General features: G+C 40.2%; 1 protein-coding gene and 1 long non-coding RNA gene across 7 annotated transcripts in view; one reads left to right on the forward strand and one right to left on the reverse strand.

Annotated features, from left to right (window-relative positions):
- Nucleotides 1-9088: 9088 nt before the first annotated feature.
- LOC148128065 (uncharacterized) lies at nt 9089-15617 on the reverse strand. Of its 2 annotated transcripts, XR_015740867.1 has the most exons (3): nt 15501-15607; nt 11737-11863; nt 9089-10227 (listed from the first exon to the last, which is right to left on the reverse strand). It is a non-coding gene; the product is annotated as an uncharacterized LOC148128065 (long non-coding RNA). The 2 variants fall into 2 exon arrangements; XR_015740866.1 differs by lacking the exons at nt 9089-10227; nt 11737-11863 and adding an exon at nt 13268-13843 and having other exon boundaries at nt 15501-15617.
- Nucleotides 14200-25915, forward strand: part of COL18A1 (collagen type XVIII alpha 1 chain) — a 101550-nt gene continuing 89834 nt past the window's right edge. For 2 of the 5 annotated variants that reach the window (XM_087920782.1, XM_087920783.1), the window contains exon 1: nt 14200-14975. In XM_087920782.1, the coding sequence (XP_087776908.1) occupies nt 14321-14975 (655 nt within the window). In that variant the 5' untranslated portion in view covers nt 14200-14320. Of the gene's footprint in view, nt 15882-25915 lie in introns of all 5 variants that reach the window. The other 3 variants (XM_087920781.1, XM_087920779.1, XM_087920778.1) reach the window with 2 other exon arrangements.

Genomic DNA, 25915 nt, shown 5'->3' on the forward strand with positions numbered 1-25915 from the left:
CCTAGCAAACAGGGTCTGCTAATCTGTGGAGTAGTGTTGCTGAGGTCCAACTAAGTATCTCAGATGACAATCACTACACTCAACCCTTTCTCAAGCGTCATGACTGATGCCACATATGAAACCCAACAGGGCACATCTCTGATAGGGGGACAAGCCCAGGTAGATGTTAACATTCTACAATAAGCAATTAATATCTGCGTTGTTCTCTTCTAGCTCACGGTTGCTTGTGTTACCAGTAACATTTTCATTTTGGAATTTGCTGGAAGTTCTTTTTAATTAGATGCAAATAAAATAGGACAGCTGTACAGCAGTGATTCCAAATATTTTCCTTGCAGTTTCAGAAAGAGCAGCAACATTTCCCTTTGGTCTTTGACTCATCAGCATGAGAAATCAATTTGGTTCTCTTTTTGAAGAAAAGCCTTCTTGTTAATTCTTTTGCATGACCTTGAGAAGAATGAGCTCGAATGTTCACATCCTTTTTCTTTCTGGCCCCTGTTCCCAAGCTTTAGGCATTTCACTTAAATGAAGTTTATTGACTCAATATTGAATATTGAGTGAATAAGGATGTTAGTAGAAAGCATGACAGCCTTGATCTTGTCATTAATCAGGCTGGTGCTTCTAAGAAATGGTAGCCCTGATCTTTTGTGCATGTTAAGATAGTTAAACTTGATAATTGTTATATGGGAGTAATGAAAAATGAAAGAACAAATCCCCTAGTGCTCAGGGAACAGTCTTTCAAATCCCAGCCTCTTCCTGGTCAAACTGATTAGTTGGGGGGGGGGATTTAAAATTACTTAGATGTAGTGGCTCAAGAATCCTAGATTAGTATCTTCAAATGAATAGAGGAGAGTTTTTAAGACCATTTTATGACATTAATCCAGGATACTATATATTCATTCTTTGAAAATGACTTTATCTCATTAAGTAGATAGCTTGTAGCCAAGAAATCATTTTGAATCCATAAAAATGGTTGAAAAGGTGATAGTTAAAAAGAAGTTTGCTCTATTGATTTTTGGCTGATTCAGTTCAGCAAAAGGCCTCCAAACTGTGATCTGGACATTACTAGATGAGACAATTCTACTACCAAGATGCCTTTGTGAAACACGTCTTTCAAATGTGCTTTTGTTTTTTAGCAGCTTAGCTTAGGTAGTTCTGAGGTAGTTCTTGTCTTGTTTTATGTCATAGGAGTTGAGTTTTGTAGGAATTCTTTTTTTAATTTATTGGGGAAAATCTGCTCAGGAAGAAAGTGGTGAACAAAACAAAACTGGATGCAGTACTCTAGGTGTGGTCTTACTAAGGCTTTATAGAGTGGTAGTAGTACCTCCCTTGATCTTGACTGTATCCCTCTGTGAATACAATTTAGGATTGCATTAGCTTTTTTGGCTGCTGCTACACACTGCTGACTCATATTTAGCTGGTTGTCCACTAAGACTCCAAGATCCTTCTCACAGTTACTGCTATTGAGCCTGGTTTCACCCAGTCTATATGTGTACTTTTGGTTTTTCTTGCCTAAGTGTAGGACTTTACTTTTCTCTACACTGAATTTCATTTTGTTAGATGCGGTCCAGTGTTCTAGTCTGTCAAGATCCATCTGGATCTTGAGCCTGTCTTCTTGGGTATTAGCTATTCCTGGCAACTTAGTATCATCTGCAGATTTGGTAAGTTCCCCTTCTATTCCCTCATCTAAGTCATTAATGAAGATATTGAAGAGTACTGAGCCTAAGGTGGAACCTTCTGGCACCCCACTGCTTACTTCCCTCCATATAGACTTAGACCCATTAAGGACTACTCGTTGAGTACGGTTTGTCAGCCAGTTGTGAATCCATCTAGTGGTGGTGCTATCTATTCCACTTTTTTCTAGCTTACTAAGAAGTAGGTTGTGGTCTACTTTGTCAATGCCTTGCTGAAATCTAAATACATTATGTCCACAGTATTTTGCTGGTCTGTTGAAGAATGAAATAAAATTGGTTTGGCATGATCTGTTCATAACAAACGCATGCTGACTGCTAGTTATTACTTTACTTGTTTCTAGAAGTTGGCGGATCTGTTTTTTTATTATCTTTTCCAGTATCTTCCCGGGTATTGATGTTAGGCTGATTGGTCTATAGTTTCCTGGGTCTGTTTTTTTCCCTTTTTTGAAGATGGGAACCACATCAGCTCTTTTCCAGTCCTCTGGTAGTTCCCCGGTGCTCCAGGATTTTTGAAACATATGGTGCAGTGGTTCTGAGATGACCTCAGCCAGCTCCTTTAAAACTCTGGGATGTAATCCATTAGGCCCCAGTGATTTGTTTTCATCAAGATCAGACACGTTGTTCTCTTACAATTTTTTTTTTGCTTATTTTAACTTTTATTTCTGGTCTGTCTTTTACAGAGCTATAGTTTCTTTTTGCGTGAAGACCAATGCAAAGAATGAGTTAAGTAGTTGTGCTTTCTCTCTGTTGCCTATTTCCTTCCTAATTTCTCTTTAGTGGACCGACTGTTTCCTTGACTTTTTTCTTGTTATTTATATGTTGGAAGAAACTTTTTTTATTATCTTTGACTTTTGTTGCAAGTCTTTGTTTGTTCTGAGCCTTTGCTATCCTGACTTCGTCTTGGCAGATTCTGGCTAACTGCTGATATTCTGCCTTAGTTGTATGTCCTTCTTTCCATTTTTTTGTACTTGTCCTTTTTTTCTTTCAATTTGCCAAAGTGGTGGTCCTTTCTCCACAGTCCCATAGTCCTGATCCAAATTAGTATATTTCCTAACCCAGAGTCATAATTTTCATTAATAATTCTCCTGCACAGCATTTAATTTGGACCTAGCTGAAAGTCATGGTTTATTTTATCCTAACGGTTCAGTTGGCACGAGGAATATTTGGAACATATAAGAAAGGAAACAGTGTCCTGGCATATTCCCAAAGCAGCTTTAGCAGATTTCCAGGTTGTTGCTTCATAGTGAATTCAACTGCGTTTCCTTTCATGTGCAAACAAGCTCAGAAATCCAAAATACAATAGCATCTTAATGCATATCCTGACAGGAAGGAATTAATCCCACTTTTAAGGATATTTTTGTTGATTGTGGGCACCATGTTCTCTGAGCTATGACTATAGGAGGACATCCAGGTCCTTCAAAAAATGTATTAGGGCAAAGTCATGAACAACAAGTAAAAGCTAGGAATATATTTCTATGGAGAAGAATGTCCTTTTACTTAAGAGTGGGAGGCAGGGAAAAGTTTATTTAATCTCTGAAACTGAAAGAAACCATGCATACAGTAGAGGCAACTATTATATCATCTAAAATGAAATAGAATAGGGAAGTAGATACTGTCAATAGCAACTTCCAAAGACAAAGTATAGTGCGAAGTCTAAGAAAACATCCAGAAGAAAAGGGAATCCTACTTACGTTATACTTAGGAGACATAAAAAATGAGAAATGTTTCAGAAATAGGCTTTTATTCTTTTCTATATCACCAATCAGGGTTGGGATGCTACCAGTTTGGCCCAGTTCTATAAAACAGGTAGCTCTGAAGAACAGCAAACACCGAACTGTTCAGTGTCTGCTGCTCTGTTTGGCCCAACTGCCCGCTGGGCTCTTGGCTGTCCTTTATTTCCTGCTTTTTCAACCTCAGCTGCTTTGCATGGCATAGCTGAGGTTGAAAAAGCAGGAAAGAAGTGTAGTTTGAAATGCTGTGCATCCGCGCGCAGAGCTTGTCAGCTGTCCAGGCATCACAGCTGAGGTTTTTAGGAAATGGTCTACATACACGTGCAAAACACACTCTCACCAGGGGTGGGATTCTATCTGCCGGAGAACTGGCAAATCACGCCACTGGCTGGCCCCGCCCTGCCCCACTCACTTACTCCTTACATGGCATGGATGCCATCAAACTTGTCTGCTAAGTTGCTATTTTTCCTTCCCGCCCCCCCGACCATCAGCTCTTCTGCTGTGCCAGGAGATTTAGATCAGCTAGAAAGCAGGGAATCATCAGATTTCTTGCTTTCTAGCTAATCTAAAAGCAGAGCTAAGGCTGAAGCTTCTATTATTCAGTGCAGACTCAGGTAGCAGATGGCAGAAACACAGATGTCTAAGTGAATCTGTGATTCTGTGAGCAACTCAATCTACCTACCTGCTCTGCCTGATTTTGGGTAAAAGTTGCTCTTTTTTATAAAAAAATTTCAATATTTACATACATGGTGTGTTGTGAGTTAATTTTGTGAGTTTGCTTACTAGCAAATTTTATGAATTTGCTTGCAAGCAAATTTTATGTGACAGACTCAGGTAGCTGGTGGCAGAAAGATACATCTCTGAATGAATCTGTGATTCTGTGAGCAACTCAATCTGCCTGCCTGCTTTGCTTGATTTTGGGTAAAAGTTATTTTTTTTTAAATAAAAAATTCAATATTTACATAAATATTTATAATATTTACATACAAGCCATGCCCAGCCAGTCACATGATCGCCAAATCATGCCCAGTTATCAAGCCACGTCTAGCCAGTCACATGACCACCAAGCCACACCCACAAATTAGGCCAAACCTAATGAACTGGTTGTTAAGAAATTTGAATCCCACCCCTGCATCAATCACTTATCTAATGTAAATGATTTTCAGCCTTGAAAGCCAACTTTATTCTAATGGTTGGCCATCTTTTCTAGCCCTTGATGCTATCATTCATTCTCCAAATTGCCTAGAAAAAGCATATAATGCTTAGTAAAATTTTGGTTATTTATTAATTGTTTGTTTATTCATTTACTTTTATTTATGAAATTTATATTGCTACCTACTTGCACATGATGACTCAAGGCAGCTTACAAGGATATAAAAATACCATATAAAAGAAATAAAAAGAATAAAATTAAAAAACCCCATTCCTCACCCCAGCGACAACACACATTCATACCAGCCATTTAATGGGCTCCATCCCACTTTGGGTTTCCCAGGCCAGCTGACAGAACCATGTCTTCAAGGCCTTCTGAAAAGGTATTAGAGTGGGGGCCAGTCTAATCTCTGGGGGTGGGTGGGTGATGATCTACAGAGAGGGAGCCACCACAGAGAAGGCTCTTCTTCTGGGCCCCACCAGATGTATCTCCTTAGGGGATGGGAACTGCAACACTCCTTATATTTCAAACTTTTCTGAAAAATAGATGCAATTTATTTGGTACATGAGTCTGCTGTTCCAAAAGCACCCTCCGTGGCCTGCCCTCTGCTTTTACAGTGCCTTGTGCAACACAGTTAAATTGAGCATGCTTCACAATGGGGGAGACGGCATCCCATCTTCCTCCTGGAGCCCATTACGATGGAGAGCATCGGCCACAGCCAGGTGGGGCGAGTGTCTCAGGGTGGAGATTATTTATTTCTGAATAAATAATCAGATTGTGCAACTTCATCTTTTACTCTTTCAATCTCAGATTCCTTTTTTAATCATATAAAAATAAGGTTGAAAATTGATTTTTATTTTTATTCTTTTTTAACTAATAAAACTTGAAACAATAAATCCCGCTTAAGCAGGGGTGGGATTCAAAAATCCCAGCAACCGGTTCTCTGCCCAGTTGCTTGGTGGGCGTGGCCATGGTGGGTGTGGTCTGCCGGAACTTCTGGGAGGGCCGTTTTTCGTCTTCCCAAGGGCCCAGAGGCTTCCCTTGAGCTTCTTGGAGGGAGAAAACATCCTCTCTGGGCTCTGGAGGCCCTCCAGAAGCCAGAAACAGGCCCACTTCCAGACTTCCAGAAGTCCCGTTTCCCCCCCTCCCAGACCCTGCACTTACTTGCATCAAAAATAGGCTGCATGGAGACTCCTGGGAGGGGCAGGGTGAGTGGGCCCAGGCGGTCAGGTGAACCAGATGCAAATTTAACATCTGGTTCACCCAAACCAGTCCGAACTGGTAGAATCCCCTTCCCCACGCTTAAGGTTATTTTGAGTATGAATATAAATTAATATGAATCAATTACACTACTCCTATATGCATAGAAAACACAGGCTCCTAATAAACTCAACTCAAAGTAGTTCTTAATCAACCTTATCAAAGCTGGCTAGGACATTGTGGGAATGAAATCCAGAACATCTGGAAGATATTGAATCAAAGTACAGCAGATTTAAATTTAATCCTTCAGATTTTCTATAGAAATTAATGATTTAGAGTATAATTTAGATTACACGCAAAAGCTGTAGTCCCAGGCTGGAAGGCAGTTACTATTAAATTCAATGAACTTTAGAGAAGACATTTTAGGAGCACATTACAGGTTCATATTAATAGTCTATCTAAATGGAGTAACATCTAGCCAACTTTGCTGATTGCAAAAAGCTAAGCAGGATTGGACATGTTTAATACCTGGATGGAAACTGTCAGGAAATCCCACAACCCTAGAATGAATTGGGAGGTGAAACACTTCTGCTGGAAGGAAGCAGTGGTAACTGATTTTTTTTAAAATTCTTGTCAAGAGAACAATATGGATGTGTCCAGGAGGGGAGCTCAATTTGAAGAAAACTTTATCTTACAATACATTGAATTCCACCCCTCTGGTTTTTACCAAATATTTATGCATTAATTATATACTATTTTGTGTGTGTGTGTTTGTGTATGTATACAATATGTATATGTGGATGCATGCATGTATGTATATATCAGAGATGGTATTCAGCAGGTTCTGACCAGTTCTGGAGAACTGGTAGCAGAAATTTTAACTAGTTCGGAAAACCAGCAAATGCAACCTCTGACTAGAGATTTTCCAGTATCCTTCCCTTGCCACGCCCATCAAGCCATGCCTACAGAACCAATAGTAAAAAAATTTGAATCCCACCACTGGTTTATATGTACATGTATACACACAGACATACACATACACACGTATATGTGTATTGTTTGCAACTGCTTACTTTTTATTCCTTAGTTCCTGATTAGTGCTTCAACAAATTCCATTTTAAATGCTGTGATTTCCACTAAGGTAACTCTCAACAGTTAAATTGCTGAAGGTAGCCCATGAGAAAAAGTGGCTTTTGGTTGGACTCCAGAACTCCAAAGCTCTGTGTGAAATAATGAAGTCTTTATTTGTGTGGATCTGTTTGAACAGCAAAAATCGGGGCTTTAAACACTGAAGGACAAGAAAAATGACTGGCCTTGTGTTCTAGGATAAGAGCTAGTTTAGATTTACAACATACAGAGCAGACATACCCCGAAAAACAGATTTAAAATATGTTAGGCAAATGGTCAGGGAGAGAAGAAAGTTGTTCACCATTCTCCGCTGCTGCCCCATGCTAAATCTTCCAGAGCAATTCTATGTTTGTGAAAAAGAATTACAATTAGCTGGCTTATTACAGGGACTGCTCTTACACAATGGGTGTGTTATATAGACATAAAACAGAAGCTACTTTGTTTTAAAGTTCAATGGAGACCATGCATGTGGAATTGCCATTTGCCTGGTAGCATGAGTGATTGAGCAATAAGCAGCAGTGTGGGCATAGCTGGATGGCCATGTTAATGTGCCATCTACCACTTCTTCACAAGAAAAGAATGCTTATCCTTCTGATATAACATTTCATATCTCAATTTCTGGCAGTATTCTGCTTCAGAGACTAGGTTGGTGATCAGGACGCTCCCTGATATTTTAATGTTGGATAGGTTAAGGAAAGCAATTGGTGGATTTTCTCAACTTTGTTTCCCCTTCCAACAAGATGGAAAACAGCCACTAAATACACTCCCTAATATGGGGTGGGGCAGGGCTGGGTATGTGTGTAGGTGGATACTGGAATGGTGTGTTGGCTCGTGCAGAATTGCCCCATTGACAGGTTGTGGGCAGAGAGTTGCTCCGGTGGGCTTTTACTGAACATGGAATTGACTCAATCCACAAATAGCCCAGTTGACCGGTCACAGACTCCAAAGATGGGGTGCAGGAAGAAGCCATCAAGAACGAGTGAATTCCATCTTGGACTGTATTACAAGGTTCTCAGGAGTTTTGTTTTCATGTCCAGTAGTGCCTACAAGTAGCTCATGGACAGGCATGGACCTGCAGTTGAGTGGGCCTGGTGGTGTCACTTGCTCACCAAAATAAAAACAGTAAAATGTATTGCCGTATAAAACCTTTCATTAGCAGAAGCAGGAGAAAATCTGTGATATACTCAGTAGTGGGCTGTTGGATGGTGGGCGAGGTATGGGCGAGCTCCTAGCTGTGATCTCTGGCTGGGCCCGTCCACCCACCCTTGTGCTCTGCTTTCCCTAAATAACTAACTTTTTCCCTGCCCAGGCTGCCCAGGTGAATTCCATGCCGCCCTGCTGTACTCACCAGAGCTGCCTGAATCGATTAGCTGCCTGTTTAAAGCTGCATTTCAGCCCCAAAATGTGCGTGACCAGTGAGCACATTGTCACCGAAAGTGCAGCCCACCTCTGGATATATTCAGTGGTGACAAAAGCAGCAACCCTCCACTGGCAGACCCTAGTTTATAAGATGTATGTAACATCTGACAAAGCTTTGGAAGTCAAGTATTTGATCTTTCTTGCATCCAGGTCAAAAAGGCCATGGAGAGGAGTTCCCCAGGGCCGGAGGGGAAGAGACATGCCTGCGGCAGCCTTAGAGGCCAAAGGTTGGGCAGATCTTAGCACCTGACAGTGTTCTCAGCCTCAATGGTGATGGAATATGCTACATGAGCATTATGGCACAAATTGTATTGAGACAAGAAACTTGCTTTAAAACTGGAACAGCTCAAGATCATTCTAAGCTGCTTCAGCTGTGATCTGATGATCTGATGGGAGAAAGACAATATCATGAGGACATAAACAAATAAATGGTTTACATGGGCAAGTTTCACGCCAGAGTAAGGGAAATGTGATGCTAAAGTGCAGATTCTGTCATCCTGCAGTAAATAAAATTTATTCTCTGGGACCTATAATTAATAACATTGTGCCTTCAAGTCAATATTATCTGCTGGATAGGTCCCTGAAGTTTTTTTGGTAATAGTTTTGCTTGCCATTCCCATTTTCCTAATGCTGTGACCAAACCTTCAGATATTTATATACTGTATATATCTTAGGGCTATAAGACTATGTCCCTGTTGATATTGGAAGTGATCCCTCTTTCAAACCATATTCAGGAACTGGAAGAGGAATCCCTCTGCTCCAGGCTTAGAATAGAATAGAATTCTTTATTGGCCAAGTGTGATTGGACACACAAGGAATTTGTCTTGGTGCAAATGCTGTCAATATACATAAAACAAAAGATACATTTGTCAAGAGTCAAGAATCATAAGGTACAACACTTAGTGATAGTCATAGGGTACAATAAGCAATGAAATCATACTAGTAAACAGTCAATATAAATCGTAAGGATACAAGCGACAAAGTTACAGTCATACAGCCACAAGTGGGAGGGGATGGGTGAGAAGATTAACAGTAATAGTAGTGCAGACTTTGTAATAGTTGAACAGTGTTGAGGGAATTATTTGTTTAGCAAAGTGATGGCTTAGCAACTTTATAGTAATTCAAGCTTTCCCAACACCAAGGGACAGGCAAGTTGTCCTAAAGTTAACAATTTAAATGATCAATTCAATTCAATATGATTAATTTAAAGTTAATGGTTTTATTTACAGTATATTCGGGATTCCATAAATTGATTAAAAGAAGTATTGTGGGAATATACAGCAGTTCTGTCTCTTGAACGTGTGAGTCACATTTGTATTTGGAAGAGTCAGATAAAAGCTAGTAGCTGGCAAAATATTTAGTCTATTCAAATGGTAATAAAAATAAATTGAAAATTTAGGGTGGTAGTTGGAAAAGTGAGGGTGGTAGATTATCACCACAATATTTATGATACTGGGTTACACTTGCACCCTTCTTAAAGGTGGGTAAAAGCAGGCAAGAATTCTTGTCCTTTTTTTGTAAAAAAGGGAATTACAACAAGTATAGCTTGCCATGTAATTTACATTTGCTGAAATCCCCTTTTTACAATTGTTGATAAATCCAAGGAGCCCAATTCTCTTTTAAACGTGATCTCAATTGTACTGCAGAAGTTTTCTCTTGTTCTTACCATGTATTTGCAAAGCAGTGGAAAATCTGAGAAATGAGTAATGGGGTTGAGCTTGACTCATTTTAAGGTGAAATGTTATGTTTTGCTTTTGAACTTACTTGGTTCCTTGAAAATCTTTCATGTAATAGTTGCCATAACATACAGTTCTTTTTCAGGATCTCAAAGAAGTATTAATAGATGAATGCCCAATTGAGTCACTTAAAATGGGGTCTTAGGTTTGTTTTAAACTCTCTCCCCCTTCTGCAATGGAAAAATAAATTCTCTGTTCAGAATAAATCATTCACATTTGGTTTACATGCATAAAAATTAGTTAAAATGGGAGGATTTGGCTACAAAACAGTTCATCTTTGATTGTACAGCTGTCTTAACATTCACTTTATTTAATCCTCAGAAAAGTTTACATCACTGCCCATTCAAGCAAACTTTGAACATCTATATGTCATAGTTAAAAAATCCTGGCACTTGGCCAGGGCTTGGAATTGAAATCGGGGGCAAAGCCCAGTGATTTGGCGGAAGGAAGATTTGGAAGAATGGTTTCTGTATGTCTGATGAACACCTGTTGCTTGGGGCTATCCAAGGCGTTAGACTCTTAATTCCCAACCTGGTACATATGGGAACCCTCCATGGCACCCTAGGATTTTAAAGATATCGCAACCCAGTGTGGTTCAGTGATTTGTCTATTATGGGAGAGCAATCCTTTCTTTCTTTGCATGATCCATGGGGCCTCTCCAAGGTCATTAGAATAGGTTTTTCTTTAGGTACCATCAGCTCATCTGATCTTCTCATTTATTCTCCTAAGTTGTAGAATGAACTTTCTATAAAATGCCAGAGACTGGCCTTCTTTGGAGGTTCTTAAGTAGCCTTCAAAACTCATAAGTTGAGCTTTTAATAATATTTTCAAATGGCTTTAATGCAAGTTCCATATTGAGGTTAATGTTTTGTTTTAAAATTGTTTAAATACTTTTCCTCAATATTAATATGTGGCTGGGAAATTATTTCATCCATTTATCCTCCATGTTCACAGATAGCAGACTTTTAAAGAATCCCTCCATTTTTCTTCTGTATGTGCATAAATAAGAATTGCTTTCTTTTATGCCTAAGATAACAGCTGCATACAATACTAGCCTTGTAGCATAGACAGTGCTACAAGAAAAAAAGCAGTTTCTGCTAGACAAGTAGCTTTTTCACATATTAGTACCCATTTGAATCAATGAAAGGAAGCTTTCCAGTGAAAACTGTAGGATGCTGGTAATTCTACAGGATGCCAACCATCTTTTCGGTCTATAGAGAACAGATGCAGACTTTGACAATAGTCCAGAGGGAATTGATGCAGCTTTCTTCAATTCCACACCCTTGAGCTTTGATGACTTTCTGCTCCCATTCTCTTAGCCAGCAAAACTCACACTGGTTGAGGGTGATGGGAGCTAAATTCATCTGAGAAGCCCTAATTTGGGGAAGATTACAGTATAGTGTACATTTGTGCACTGATAGAAATTATTTGAAGATACTGGTGGTCTTCTAGTCCATTACCAACTGTGGCTAATCCTGCTTAGCTAACCTTGCCTGTATTTAGCAGCTAGGTTCTGCCACCTGTTGAGACAAGTATTTCATAGTTCCAGCCCAGCTTGGGTTTGCATTCATGTGCTTGTGTGTGTGTTTTCCCCAATGCTCTAGACTTTTTAAAGTATTGCCTGCTTTGCTGTGTTGAGGGGATTAGGTTAGATATTTTAGATGAAATAAATTATATACCTCCACGCCCATCGTCTTGCCAGTTGAAAGGACACTAAACAAGATAAAAGCATTTTGCAGATGCTCAGCAGCTAAGCTGGGTGTCCCTTTTGCTGATCTAGGCATGCCCGGACCCTAGAATGGTTTGCTGAAATAGAAGCATACTGTTTGTCATCTCAGTAACACTTGCACACAATAACCCATCTTCCCTAGATAAATTGTAGCTTGCACAATACTCGTTCAACTATTTCATTCCTCAACTATTTCATTCCCTGGGCAGTGAGACTTCCAGCCCATTCCTGCTTCCTTTCCTGCTTTGTTCTAAGTTTTTGCACCAGAAATCCATCTGTTTCTTATCCTGGTTCTACTTACACAGAAGTAAGTTCTAATCCCATGGAGGGAAGTGTAGAATTGAGAATAGTTTGAATATAATACAGGACAGGGCAGTTAGTCTAACATGTTTTTAGGATGTAGGATGTTGACATTCAGCACTTTCTGGGTGTTTATAAGGGCCAGTCTACTCCACATACTACCAATAATTCATGATGGCAGAAGAGCAGACAATCCCCTGACATTAGAGAGTCTGCTTATTTAGAAAACTAAGCATATTGCCTGCCTAGGTTTCTGTTCAATCCTAGTCATTTCAGTAGAGCTTGTTTTATGTGCTCCAAATTACACTGGAAAGTTGAAAAGTATCTCGGCTTTCTTTTTTTTTTAAAAAAATCTCCCAACCCTTATGTAGAGATATTTTAAAAAACACCTGTCCAGAGTCTGATGCTTTTGTGGCTCTTTTGAGTATGGGTCAGTCTAATTTGGTAGAAATACAAAAAAGAACTTTTTTAAAAAAACAAATTTTATTCAGTTTTTCACATTAAAAACAAAAATTCCGGGTCATCACCTTTACATACAAATATGACAGCAATTATACATTCATATATGCACACTTAATTCTATTATTACCTTTTCCATTCCAAATTTTCAGTAAGGAGAGAAACAAATACATTAATTCTAGCCTCTTTCATTAATCTCAATCAAAATATATTTTTGTTTCATTTCAATTATTTCAAATATAATCCTTTAATATTTATTTTAAAAATAAAGATAAACAATACGTGTTTGCCTAATAATAATAATAATAATAATAATAATAGTAAAAGTTACCAATGTCTCTCCTTGCTTTTAATAGTCCATATTAACATATTAATTTAGTTGGTTCTTTAGTCTGTCATATTCCCTTTCTATTACACATTCTTTTTATAAATTCTAGATTAATACAAATTTTAACACTAAAAAAAAAACAAGTATAGGTTTCCCCCCTTTTACTGTTTTGAGTGTGACACCTCAATGATTAAAATATACCTTTATTCCCTCATCTTGATTCCCAATAAACCATTATTTTTAAGAAGTTACAATAATAATCATTACATCTTTTCATTTGGATTCCGCAGCATATTTCCCCCGCTTGATTTTTAATAAGAGTTATCAGTATCTATGTTACCCTATTTTCTAAATATTTTTAATTGCAGAAATATTCTTATTACCCCATGTCACCCTGCAGAATCCCCTTTTTAATTCATCAACCATTATCTCTGAAAAAACAATTTATTTTCAACATTTTACTATTTCCGTATTTCTTTATTTCATGCACCTGCTTCTTACTGCTTCTCCTTCCCCTCTTTTCCCCATATCTTTTCTCATTCCAGTTTATATCCCTCTCTTTCTTAATATCTTCTTTTCCCCTTTTCTGCTGGGTCTTTCTGCCTTTCCTGACTTCACAGGTATTCCCACTTTTGTCTCTGAGCCAGTAGCATGGCTGACCCAGGAATTCTGGGAATGGAAGTCCACAAGTTGTAAAGTTGTCATAGTTGCCTATCCCTGGCATAGATTGCTATAATAGTCATCAGGAGTCAGGCTCAGCTCGGAACAGATATTTTAAAAATGCACTGAAAACTAGTTTGCTTTGGCTAGATCACGTCCATGTTTTTGATCAGGATCTCTCTGGGTAGTACACTAGTGAGTAAAAAATGCTTTCTTGAATGAGTCAGAACATATTTCATCCTCTGCAGGTTTTTTGGGGTGCTTCTCTTCCCCCTTAGATGGGATTTCTCTGGAGAAAAGCATCTGTGCTCTGAAATCAATGGTTGGAGAAAGAACATGTAAGCAGCTAGAAAAGGGGTGTGTGTGAATCTCTACCTTTTGTTTTCATATCATTTCAGGGCAGGGAGGAGCTTAAAGTGCCCAAATATTTTCTAAGGTTTGGGTGGAGGAGAGGAAGCGGCACGCTGCTGAAATTATGAAATTGCTAGCTTCCAGGCATGCTTTTCTATTGCTTGGATATAGTAAATAAAATGGAAGAATTCAGTTTAAGATCTAGTTGTATATTCTTTCTGTTAAAAGCCTTCCCAGGCTGTGTTTCAAAAGTGTTGGTTTAATAGGAAACAGGCTGGAGGGGAGGGCTTGGTTAGCCACACCTCCCATCCTTTTACTGTATATCTGCCTGGCCGAGAGCAGCATGCTTCCTAACCCCACAACTCCGGAGGACAGATCAATGTGAATTCTTTCATTCACCACTCACTGCAGCGCACTTCCCCATAGCAACCTTTGAATGGCTCGAGTAATAGTCAGTGCTTGGCTTCTGCTGGTGCTCCTCTGCTGCTTAGCCAATGCCCAGGGCTGGAGGAATTGGTTTTGGAGTGATTCAAAAGAAACCACGCTGTCTCCCACAAGAGCTGCCGAGGCTGAAGATGAGACAAGCCAGGACCCTTCCACATCAGCAGCTACTGCCAGCCAAGATGCCCCCTTTGAAAGTACTACTGATCCTGAGCCCAGGGGGAAAGTGGGGACCATATTTACCCTGAAGCAACCGGACTTTACTCCAACCATCCCAGTCCCTGCAGCAGCAACATCTCCTTCCCAGGAAGAAAGCAGAGGAAGGAATATTACAGGAGTGGGAGTGGAGATCCTTAGTGTGACTGAAGGCATTCAGAATTTGGTTCAGCTTTTGGAGGAAAAGACAACCAACAGGACGGAGGGGACCGAGGTACCTACCACAACCAAGGCCAGAGCATCACCCAACCCTGTTATGGAACCAGGGAGTATCCAGAACATTACTGCTAACTTAACAGGTGACATACAGACCTCCCTGAAAACGAAGAAGCCAGAGGGGGCAACAAAGCTTGCTCGTCTGTGGAACAAAGACTTGGCTCTTCTGTGGAACAAGACGCGCGCCTTCCCAAAGAAACCTGGGAAACCCCGGCAAGGTAGTGCCTCTTTCTCATTTTCACCTGATGGTCATTTCAGTGGCACCATGTTGGTTTTTCAAGAATCTCCAGAAGAGGGGCAAGAAGTTGCTTTCACTCCCCCAGCAACAAGGGCAGCCTGGGGCACTTTCTCCAAAAAACAAGGGATTTTGTCCACTGCAAAAGCTTTGAAATTGCAGGAACCCCAGGCTAACAGCAGCAGCAGCGGCAGCTTGCATGCAGGAATGCCGTCCAAGGTGGTGGGTACTTTAGAGAGCTGGGTTCTGCCTTATGTTACAAATCCCAGCCAGCCTGTCTCCAAAGGCAGCGGAGCACACCTCAGCTTTAAAAGCCACCCCTTCTTTAAGCATTTTGGGATAGGAGTAGCTGGTGCAAAAACAAACCATTCTAGAGGTTCGGTTTCTAATTCCAGTGCAACTAATGTTATGGATTCCCCCCCTGCCAATAACTCTGACTCTCTTAAGTTTCTACTAACCTACGCTGTGCAACATAGCAATAGCAGTTCAGGGCTTCCTTCCTTCTTACCTGGATTGACTCCATCGGCTGGCCAGTGCTTGCCCTTACCGACCAAATTGTCGTATTGCAACCACCTGGGCACGAAGCATTTCCGAGTGCCAAATTATTTGCACCATGGCAGCGAGGAGGAAGTTTGGGCTGCTTTGCATGAGTGGGAGGGGCTTCTTAAATCTCGGTGTCACCGCTACTTGGAGTGGTTTCTCTGCTTGCTACTGGTACCTGGGTGCAATGCTTCTCTCCCGGTCACACCACCACCCTGTCGGGGATTTTGTGAGGCCCTGAAAGATCTGTGTTGGACTCACTGGAAAGAGGGGCACCTTCCAATATCCTGTGAATCTCTCCCAGAGGAGGACGGTCCATATTCATGTGTATTTGTAAATGTTTCAGCAGGTAATAAGGCAAGGCTAAATCATCTCTTTTCCATTCTTTCCCATCGCCAGGTAAGCTCATTTTGTAATAAATCCTGAAATGAAAAAAAAACAAAAGATCCACTCCATCTACATGGACACAGGCAAAGGGTCTGAAAAGAAGGAGAAAGAGAGATAGCCACCATTCCTCCCTTCTCGAAAGATGATGTCCAGGCTTTATAGTGCCAAAGCAAGCATCGTTTTAATGTGAATTTCTTAATATGTCAGGGTTTCCAAATTGGGGTGCTCTTCTGATGTATAAACTTCAGTTCCCCAAATTCCTGGCCAGCATTGCCATTGCTGAGAATTCTGGGGTTTGGAAGTCCACAAGAGACAGGGCATCCAGGTTGGGAAAGGCTGCATTCTTCTATAATCATGATAGATTGCTTGGCAACCAGGAGAAAATTACCATCAGTAGTACGGGCAAAGAAGGAGGCAGTATTTGTCAAGGCTAGGAATTCTCTTTGTCATGGCTAAGACCAAGACTATTGCCTACACCCTTGATTCTGTAGAGTGGTGGCAAAGCAGCACTAACTCACAGGAAGGACCACGTGTTTCATTCATCAGTTTTTCTTTACCTCAGCAACTCTGAGATGTGTGAAGTCAATAGCTGGGCTGGCTGAGGAATTCTGGGAACTGAAGTCCATACATCTCAGTTGCCAAGGTTGACAAACACTGTATTGGATTAACATGCTGTTATTTTGTGGACCTCAGACAGTTTTGCCACCAAAGTTGTCAAAGGCTCTAGATGTAATCTTGGACTTTCAAGTGAAAAATGAACATATAAGGGGAACAGCATGTTAAAAATCAGGGTTTGTGATTCTTTGGATATGTGGGTAACATAGAGGAAGAACTTAAGTTCCTCCTCTGCTTTGATCAAAGTGGCTCAGGAATCAGTGGATTGCCATTAACAGGATTTTTCCTCCATTGCTTTGGGCAGAGGCGCCTCCTTATCATAAGAATATAGTCACAGAAGAACATATGTGATGATAAGCAGAAAGACTTTTCTTTAAAAATGCTTTGCAAGAAGCAATATGATAAGACAATCTTCTGGGGTTGGAAAGGTAGTTGATTGTGTGTCTGTGTGCGCGCATGCACATTTGTACACAAAAGAGGAAGAAAAAAGCATGGCTGCAGGAATTCTAACTGACAACCAGTGTAATATAATTTTGATTTTTTTAAATAATAGTATTCTTAAAAATTACAATTGCAACAACAGTGTAATGCAATTTTCAGAGTTGCACACATGGAACAATTCTTTGTTTCATTTCATTTTTGTACTCATTTTCAATTGTAGCATAATGCTTTTCGATTTATCCTTGTTAGAATGAGTACTGAAACAGTATTCCAATCCAAACTGTAGTTTAGAATTTCAAAAAATGCCCCCTATTAAACAGGTAAATATTTTCTAAAGCCCTTCTTTTCCTAGTTACCTGATCCTGGGTGTTTCCACATCTCCTATATCTTGGAGTTTCTTTTCACCATGTGCAGAAGCTGTAAGTTTCAGAAAACAAGTTCCTACAAGACAAGAATATTTCTTGGTGTGCCTGTGATATCTCAGATTTCTGCTGGCAAAGAATATTCCACACTCTCTCAAAGATTCATCCAGAACATTTGTTTGGCAGTAGATTGAGGACAGACAAAAAGAAATATTTCATGCAACATGTAATTAATCTAGGATATAGAATATCTGGTCACAGGATGTTACAATAGCTGCTGTTGGCTTCAACAGTTTTTTCTTGCTGATAAATCTATTCCTCCTAAACCTGTACAATGACAGCTATTCACCCTAATTATATAGGGGCATCCATGCTTAGAATCACTCTGCTTGGAGGTAGACAATAATCTGGAATGGAAAGTCATTTGAGATAGCTTTCCCTTCCTGTGATATTGATAGATATATGTTGTTTTTGGCCCACTCATCAAAGGGAGTTTTGCAAGTTATTGAAACAATGGCAAGATCTGTTTATCAGAGATGAAAGATAGATGACTACACACACTATGATCAAACATTCTTTGAAAAAGTGCTTTCCGTTCTCTGAAAAAGAGAAACTCTTGCCACTGATTAGCAAACTCTGGGGGGCAAAAAAGAGGTGGCTGTTACCAATGTGACTTGCTTGAGATTTCCCAAGAAAGTTTAATTGCCTAGGCAGTAGGATGAGAGTGACTGATGCTTGTTACATTCTTCAGTCTTTGTAGGTGTACAAAAAAGATGCTCCCCCCCCCCAAGTTTAAAAATAATTTGAAGCAAAAATAATATACTTTTTAAACTAAGGAAACTTGAAGGCTGAGCTTGTCGAAGACACGAAGCACATTTTTTCATGTGTGTAAACCTGTCTGATTCAGGGACTTCCTATTGATATAAATTTCAATCGAATTTAAGGGATCATTTTCCCTTTTGATACTAATTAAATCCAGATTGGTTTAACCTCATCAAATTTGTTTCATCCTTTTCCTCCAGGTCATAGTGAAGTCAGATGATACTGCCCCTTAAATTTAGAACAGATAGTGGGAAGATTCAAATCTTACACTAATCTGTAATATGTTTTTTTAGAGTGTATTATATGAATCTAGTCACTGAGGTTTGCAAACCATAGTTTGTAGGTTAGTATGACATAAGAATTGAGTTTCAAACTCAGAAAAGAGTCATTTTAAATTAACGTGTTCTGCAGACCTCTATTTATATGAATACATTTTAATTCAACAGTTGTGTGTTGCACAGCAAGTAGTTGAGCAACTCCAGATTCCTATAAAACCAAGCACACACACACACACACACACACACACACACACACACACTTTTATCAAGAACTGCATACTGAAGGTTGGCTGGTGATGAAGGTTGGCTGGTGTATGAACAACTATATTTTAGTCTTGCCTGTCACAATGATTTGTGTACTTCCTTCAGAGGAAGCAGCCAAACTGATAGAAAATCTGCCTTAGAGATAATTTCACTTCAAACTTCTCATTTTTATCTGTGGCCACACTTTGCTTGAAAAGCCAAGGCCTTTGTGTAAGACCTTCTTCATCTGTCAGATTCTGATTGTATTCTTGATTAGATCATTAGAAATTTATGTGGGTGTTAATTTCATCTGTGGTGTCTGGATTGGTCTGGAAAGAGTGCAGAGAGAAGCAATAAAGAAGACGAGGGGCTTGGAGGCTAAATCCTAAGAACAACACTTAAAGAAGCTTGGGAAGTTTAGCTTATAGAAGAAAAGGCTAAAGGGAACATGAGAGTGGTCTTTCTGTGCATGAAGGAATGTTAGAGAAGAGGAAAAATATTTATTCTCCTTAGCACCTGAGGAGAAGAGAAGTACATGTAGGTGGAAGCCCTTCAATGAGAGATCCAAACTGGAACTCAGGAGGAATTGTCCGACTGTGACTGTTTTCCAAAGCATTGGAGCAGTCTGCCTCCTGAAGTTGTGGGTGCTTCATCACTGGAGGTTTTCAAGAAGAGCCTGGCAGCCATTTGTCCAGAAGGCTATGGCGATTCCTGAACTGGGCAGGAGCTGGACTGGAAAACTCTTTAAGGTCCTTTCCAACTCTAGGTTTTTATGATTATAATCCTATTAACATTTAATAGATCCCATCAAAACAGTACACAAATATATGCAAGCTCTTCACTGCTCTAGAAGCTCTTCATCAAATAAGAAGTTACAAACTCCAGAGGACAGAGAAGAATCAGGGCAAAATTGCACTGTGGGAAAAGATAGATATTATAAAACTAATAAACTTGCTAGAAATGGATGCTGTGTGTGTGAATTAGGTTACAGCTAGCAATTAGGGAGAATCCGTTGGAATCATTAAGGCATCAGGCTAGAAACCAGGAGACTGAATTCTTGTCCTGTCTTAGACACAAAGCCCTGTGGGTGACTTTGGGCCGGTCACTCTCTCTCAACCCTAGGAAGAAGGCAATGGCAAACCACTTGTGAAAAAACTTGCCAAGAAAGCTGCAGGGACTTGTCCAGGCAGTCTCCAAAAATTGGATATGATTGAATGGAAGGTGCAAAAAAAGCAATTCGGAATAAAAAATAATGGCTAATTGTACTGAAAACAAAAATGCCACTTTTTAATCAAAGCATAATGCAATCTTTTGAGACAATTCAAACATCACAGAGAACCTGGCTTGAATGTATCTAGGCAATTGTTCACTCCACATCTAATGCTGTGTTTAAATGCCTGCAGGACACACCCATCAATAAAAGTCAGGGTGCATTGGAAGTTTCTAATGCCTAATTTGTTGCTTTGCATTTGCATTATGTATGCAAGAGGTAATTGGCATCTCCTGCTTTGTCTGGTCTTTCTTCTCACTGCTGCCATAGCTCTTCTTTCTATGCTTTCTATGGTTGTTTCAAGTGTGTTTTCCGGTCCAGAGATTACTAGCAGTCACTCAGTTCTCTATATTTATCTGTCAAGTATAGGAAGACATTTGTGGCTCAAATTTTTTGGAGATCTTTTGTTTGCCACATAATCTTCCAGGCTTCTTTTTTCTTTTCCTTTAATTATAATAATATTGCAATATTAACACATTATTATATCATTTTCCTACATTGATCTAATAATGGATCATTTAAAATAGAGTATTGTTGGAAAAAATACACTCTTCACATTAGATCATCCTTATTTTTTCCTGGATGGGAAAGATAAATCTATTTTAGTCACAGGCATCTTCCCTATAAAAACCATTGTTTTCCTGGCTGGGATTTTTTTTAATGTTCTGATGGTTGGTGGAACCTGTCTTAAGGGCTGCGATCAGTCTCTATTGAGAAAGGCACCTCCTGACAATGTTATTTATGCCCAAGAACCTTTTCCCTCAAGAGGCTATGAATGCACCTCCTTCTCTTCAATGTGCTTCTAAATGCTTTCCCTCCAGGTAAGAGAAGGGTGGTTCCTGGCATCATTCCAGGCTGGGAAATATTTACAGGAAAGGCAGAAATCCAAATGCCAAAAGAACAATGGCGGGGGGGCATCTGAGCTCCCCCGGGTCTCATCTTCAGAAAGAGGGGGTTGAATTTTTCCACCTCTTCCTTTCCCTTGACAAATTCCCTCCCTGAATGGAGAATTTGGCCCCATGTTCTTCTACATGGCCTTTCAAAGCTTAGAGAGAATGGCTGGAATAAAGCAGCCCTGTTTTTCATGGCTGAGAAGAGGCTCACACTCAGCAGTGGGCTTCAAACATTTTAGCAAAGGGTTCTCTGCCCAGTTGCTGAATGGGCGTGGTGATGGTGGGCATGGCCTAGTCGGCCTCTTGTACCACGGCGGGGGAGGGGGCGTTTTTGCCTTCCTTGGGCTCTTGAGCCTCCGGGAGGGCAAAAACAACCTCCCTGGGCTCCAGAAACTCTCTGGAAGCCAGAAACAGGCCCATTTCTGGCCTTCTCGAACTTCTGGGAGGCCTGTTTTTTGCCCTCCCTGAGCCTCCACTCACACCCTGCATTTACCTGCATCCAAAACAGGCCATGTGGGGACTCCTGGGTGGGGAAGGGTGGCCGGGGCCAGCCAGGAATGGGATTTGGGGGTTCTCCGAACTCCACAGAATCTTAGCTAGGGGCTCTCCCGAACCCCTTGGGGGTCGGAACCCCCAGCAGCCCACCTCTGCTCACACTCAGGATCATTGAAGCTCAGGATTTCATGACCTGGTCCCGTGCATTTGAGACATGAATGTGGACTGCCATGAGATTTCTGAAGGTTTCAGTCCCCTGCTCTGATATCACAGCAGGCAAAACCTTGGTGGCCTCTTCCGGTTTTAAAGTGTCAAGAGTGGCCTTGGGGAATGCGATGCATATCTCTTGCCAGCTTTTAATAAATACTATATTTATCATTCAGTTACAGTGATTTTAGCTTTCATGTATTAAAACTCCTATATTTTCCAATACTATATTAGCTTTTTGAAGGTTTTTTCCCCTTTTAGGAACTGTGCAGAATAAATTAGATACTATGCCGAGTAAAATTTTGGGTAGAATTAAAAGTAATTTCACTGACAGTTGCTCCACTCTCTTTTGACTTGCTGCCTCATGACAAAATATTTTCTTTTTGTTGGTTTGTTTGTGGATCATTAACTTCCACAGGTTGCGTGCTAGGGTCAAAATGTGCTTTGTGGGTTTAGGTTCATTTTAGTTCATGGGACTGATGTGTTTATCAAATAGGACACAAATGGATAAAAAAAGTCATCATAGTCGAAAAATAAAACAGTTGTTGCACCTTATTCCTCAGCATCGGTGGCAGCTATAGCATGTTGGGGTAAGTTGTATGGACAGAGAAATGGGGTCAACTATGTCTAGAGGCTTATAGACTATGTCAAGAATAGACATCTTGATCTTTTCTACAGGTTTTAGACTACATCTCTTGAAAGCCCCTTCCAGCCTTCCCAATAGTCAAGAGTTCTGGAAATTGTAATGAAAAATATTCTAAAGATTACCAGCATATCTAACAAGTATTAGCTGAACCAGCAGTCTTCAAATTTTCCATATGTTTCCATACTTTTGAGCAGGCTCCAAACTTTCCATACATTTGAATGCTTGGCATGATTCCTCTTAAGTCAAACTCAACATTCATATCGCCAAAGGGAATCAGGGTGAGATCAGCTAAAACGTAATCTAAGTAGCAAATATTGTGTGTGTGTGTGTGTGTATGTGTGTCCAAGATTCCATTTATTTATTAACAGATTTATAAAGCTGCCCATCTTGCAAAACATAACTCTGGGCAGTGTACAAACAAAATAACAAAGCCACAATCACAGATTTTTTAAAATAAAACCATAAATAATAAAACAAAAATAAAACAAAAAAGAACCTCAAGATAGCAATTTATTCCACTTTCCAAAGCCAGGGTAGATTTATAAATAGTTCACGAGCCCTAATATTACTACTTACTATTCTTTAATTTTTCAATGTAACCACTTTTGTCTGAAATATTTGCCAGTTTCCTGCTCGCTCCTTCCTTCCTTCCTTCCTTCCTTCCTTCCTTCCTTCCTTCCTTCCTTCCTTCCTTCCTTCCTTTCTTTCTGAATGCCATAGGGATTCTAGCCCAGCACAGAGATCCTTCTAGAGTTCTCAACTGCAGAGAAAATGTTCTGGCTCTTCTCTTGAGAAATAATGCACACCAACAAATGCTCCCTCTCCTTCAGTCACTTTTTGACTCCAGAAATAGGGCTCTAGCAAACCACTTTCTTTCCCAGTTTCCTCTTCATATAAAATGTTTTATATTGTGTGGGGGTTTAATTGCTCTTCATCCCATAACATTTTTCTTCTAATTTATTATCTGAAACACAGTAAGCCAGTTGTCACCAGTTTCCAAGATTTGAGTCATCTTTGTGTTGAAATATCTTGAGAGATGCCGTAGGAACTAAAGGGGAAGCTTTCTGCTCATTTGTAGTGGCTGTGACATCTATTTGTAGTAGCTGTGACAAGAGAAATTTTGTTCACTATGAGCTGCTGCTAGTACACCAATACCCCATTTGACTTGTAATGTTACTTGCCAAAGCAGCCTATTGGAGCTACATTAATTTGAAACATAATTCATGTGGGAATGTGGCTCCTCTGTCTGCCTTTTCAGTGTTGGCATTCATATAGCTGGGACCGAGGGACCAGTTGGGCTACAGATGCTACTTAGAGTACGTGTTTTGAACCTATACAGATAATATTGTCCCCCGTTTGGTGGACCAGTTTTTCTTCCCCTTTTAATATTTGCATGGACTCTCCATCAGATATATTTGCTCACCTGGTGTTTGACCCCCTGGACCTCTTCAGTTGTCAGTTATCAGTAGGATTGTAGGAGCCAGACTTTAGGATTGTAGGAACTTACAGTAGGAGGCTATGAGTGCTAATCCTGTTGAGCATGAAAGCCATCTAGATGATTTTGGGCTAGTCTCTCTCGCTCAGCCCAACCCACCTCACAGGGTTATTGTTCTGAGGAAAATAAAAGGAAGAAAGAACAGTAGCTATGTTCTTCACCTTGAGTTACTTATAAAAGTGAGATAAAAAGATCTAAAAAATGAAATAAATAAAAAATTAGCACCGTGCTGCAACCGCAACAAAAGAATTAAGCAGCAAAGGTTTTCTCTCTGCCTTTGAGGTATGAATTCACAGCCAGCGTTCTTCTCTTGAAAAGCCAGATTTTCACATAATATTTTAGAACAGGGGTCTCCAACCTTGGCAACTTTAAGACTTATGGACTTCAACTCCCAGAGTTCCACAGCCAGCAAAGTCCACAAGTCTTAAAGTTGCCAAGGTTGATGACCCCTGTTTCAGAAGACTTAGATATACTGGAATTTAGATAGATACTAAATCCAGGTGTAATACAGGACTGCCGAGTCAAAGGACATCCATTCAGTGTAGCGTTCCCCCCACAATGCATAAGCACAAATAGATGCTTTTCTTCTTATCAGGAGTTTACTTACCTTAATAATTTAGAACATCTGGCATTTCCTCTCTTTTTCTTTCTTTTTGTGGCACCAATTCAGGACAAAGCATTTGCATCATGCTTCAAACTTGCTGGCATTCATGGCTTGTAATTTTTACAGCTGTCTGGAGGATATAGCATAATACACTATTGTAGTCAACAGTACTAGGAGAAAGGCCTCTTTGGTCAAGTCTGGACATGAATCCAGTTTGTGCAATCTGTTTCATTAAGAGCAACGTGATTATCTGATGAATCCAATGTTCTTGTTCTTCTCTTTCTACCTCCTGCCATTGTAACTACAAATACATCAGGGTCTCTTAACAAATGAAACCATTCTATTTTGAACCATTTGTCCTGTCACTAGTTCTGTAAAAATAACAGCAATCCACACACCATCTGAGTTGCCAAGTGCCTCATGAGAAAATGCTGTGCCTTTCATACGGACTCTTGACAGAGTCTGGCTGTGCTTATTGGAGAGAGGATTGCCTTAACTGCAATAACTTTGCTTAAGACAATCATGTGCATATAATACAATTGTGTTACACAATTGTTTATCATAGCATTTTCCCATATTACATACCATATGTTAGCTTTGGTCAGTTGGCCAAGTCAGTTGGTTGAGAGGCTAAGGCAAGGGCCTTCAAACTTGGCAAGTTTAAGACCTGTGGACTTCAACTCCCAGAATTCCTGAGCTTACATGGCTGGAGAAGGAATTCTGGGAGTTGAAGTCCACAAGTCTTAAAGCTGTCAAGTTTGAAGACCTCTGGGCTATGGCATCAGATTAGAAACTAGGAGAGTGTGAGTTCTAGTCCCACCTTAGACATGAAACCAGATGGGGGACCTTGTGCCAGTCATTCTCTCTCACCCTTAGCAAGGAGGTAATAGCAAACCACTTGTGAAAAGCCTTGCAAAGAAAACTCCAGGGACTACAGCCCAGGCAATCGCTAGGAGTCAGTACTGAAATAGAGTGCCCCCCCCGCAAAAAAGTTAGCATTGGTCTTCAGTTTGGTTATCTTGAAATATTTCTTCTTGATTTAAGAAGAGGTATGAAGTGATTATATGACAAGCTGAAGTGGTGAAGAACTTAGGATGGTGGTCTGGCACTGCAGAGACCCAGGTTCAAGTCTGTCCTCAGCCACAGAAACTTTCTGGGTGACTTTGGGTGGGCTGCTCTTTCTTGGTCAAGAAATATACTGTATTTAGGTTTATAGAACCATGTGTTGCAGACTTGTGTAGGAAATTTTAAAAAGATGGATAATTTCACTAATTGCAGTGAGCACAGAGCTCTTGAACAGATTTATAAGAACTTCCAATGTTATATATGTTGAGCAGCATTGAAAATACAAAACAAGAACTTACGGTACACGGGATATAGATTTCTGTAGACAGGAGAAAGTATATTTTGGCTAGGAGTATATCTGAAAATTTGAACGTATAAGGAGGTGAGCCCAGGCCAACCAGACTAGGCAATGTTACCAGAAGACAAACTGGTAAGGATGATCCTCTGCCACCTTCTTCTGCTCCAACCAGGCATCCTGGTCTTGCCATCTCCCAGGCAGCACTAGGTAGAACACTGAATTGCAACCACCATCAGCACCACTATGGAGTACAGTACTGTGA

The sequence above is a fragment of the Pseudonaja textilis genome, chromosome 1 (genome assembly GCF_049901715.1).
Source record: "Pseudonaja textilis isolate UNSWEBS1 chromosome 1, rPseTex1.2, whole genome shotgun sequence".
NCBI classification, from domain to species: domain Eukaryota; kingdom Metazoa; phylum Chordata; class Lepidosauria; order Squamata; family Elapidae; genus Pseudonaja; species Pseudonaja textilis.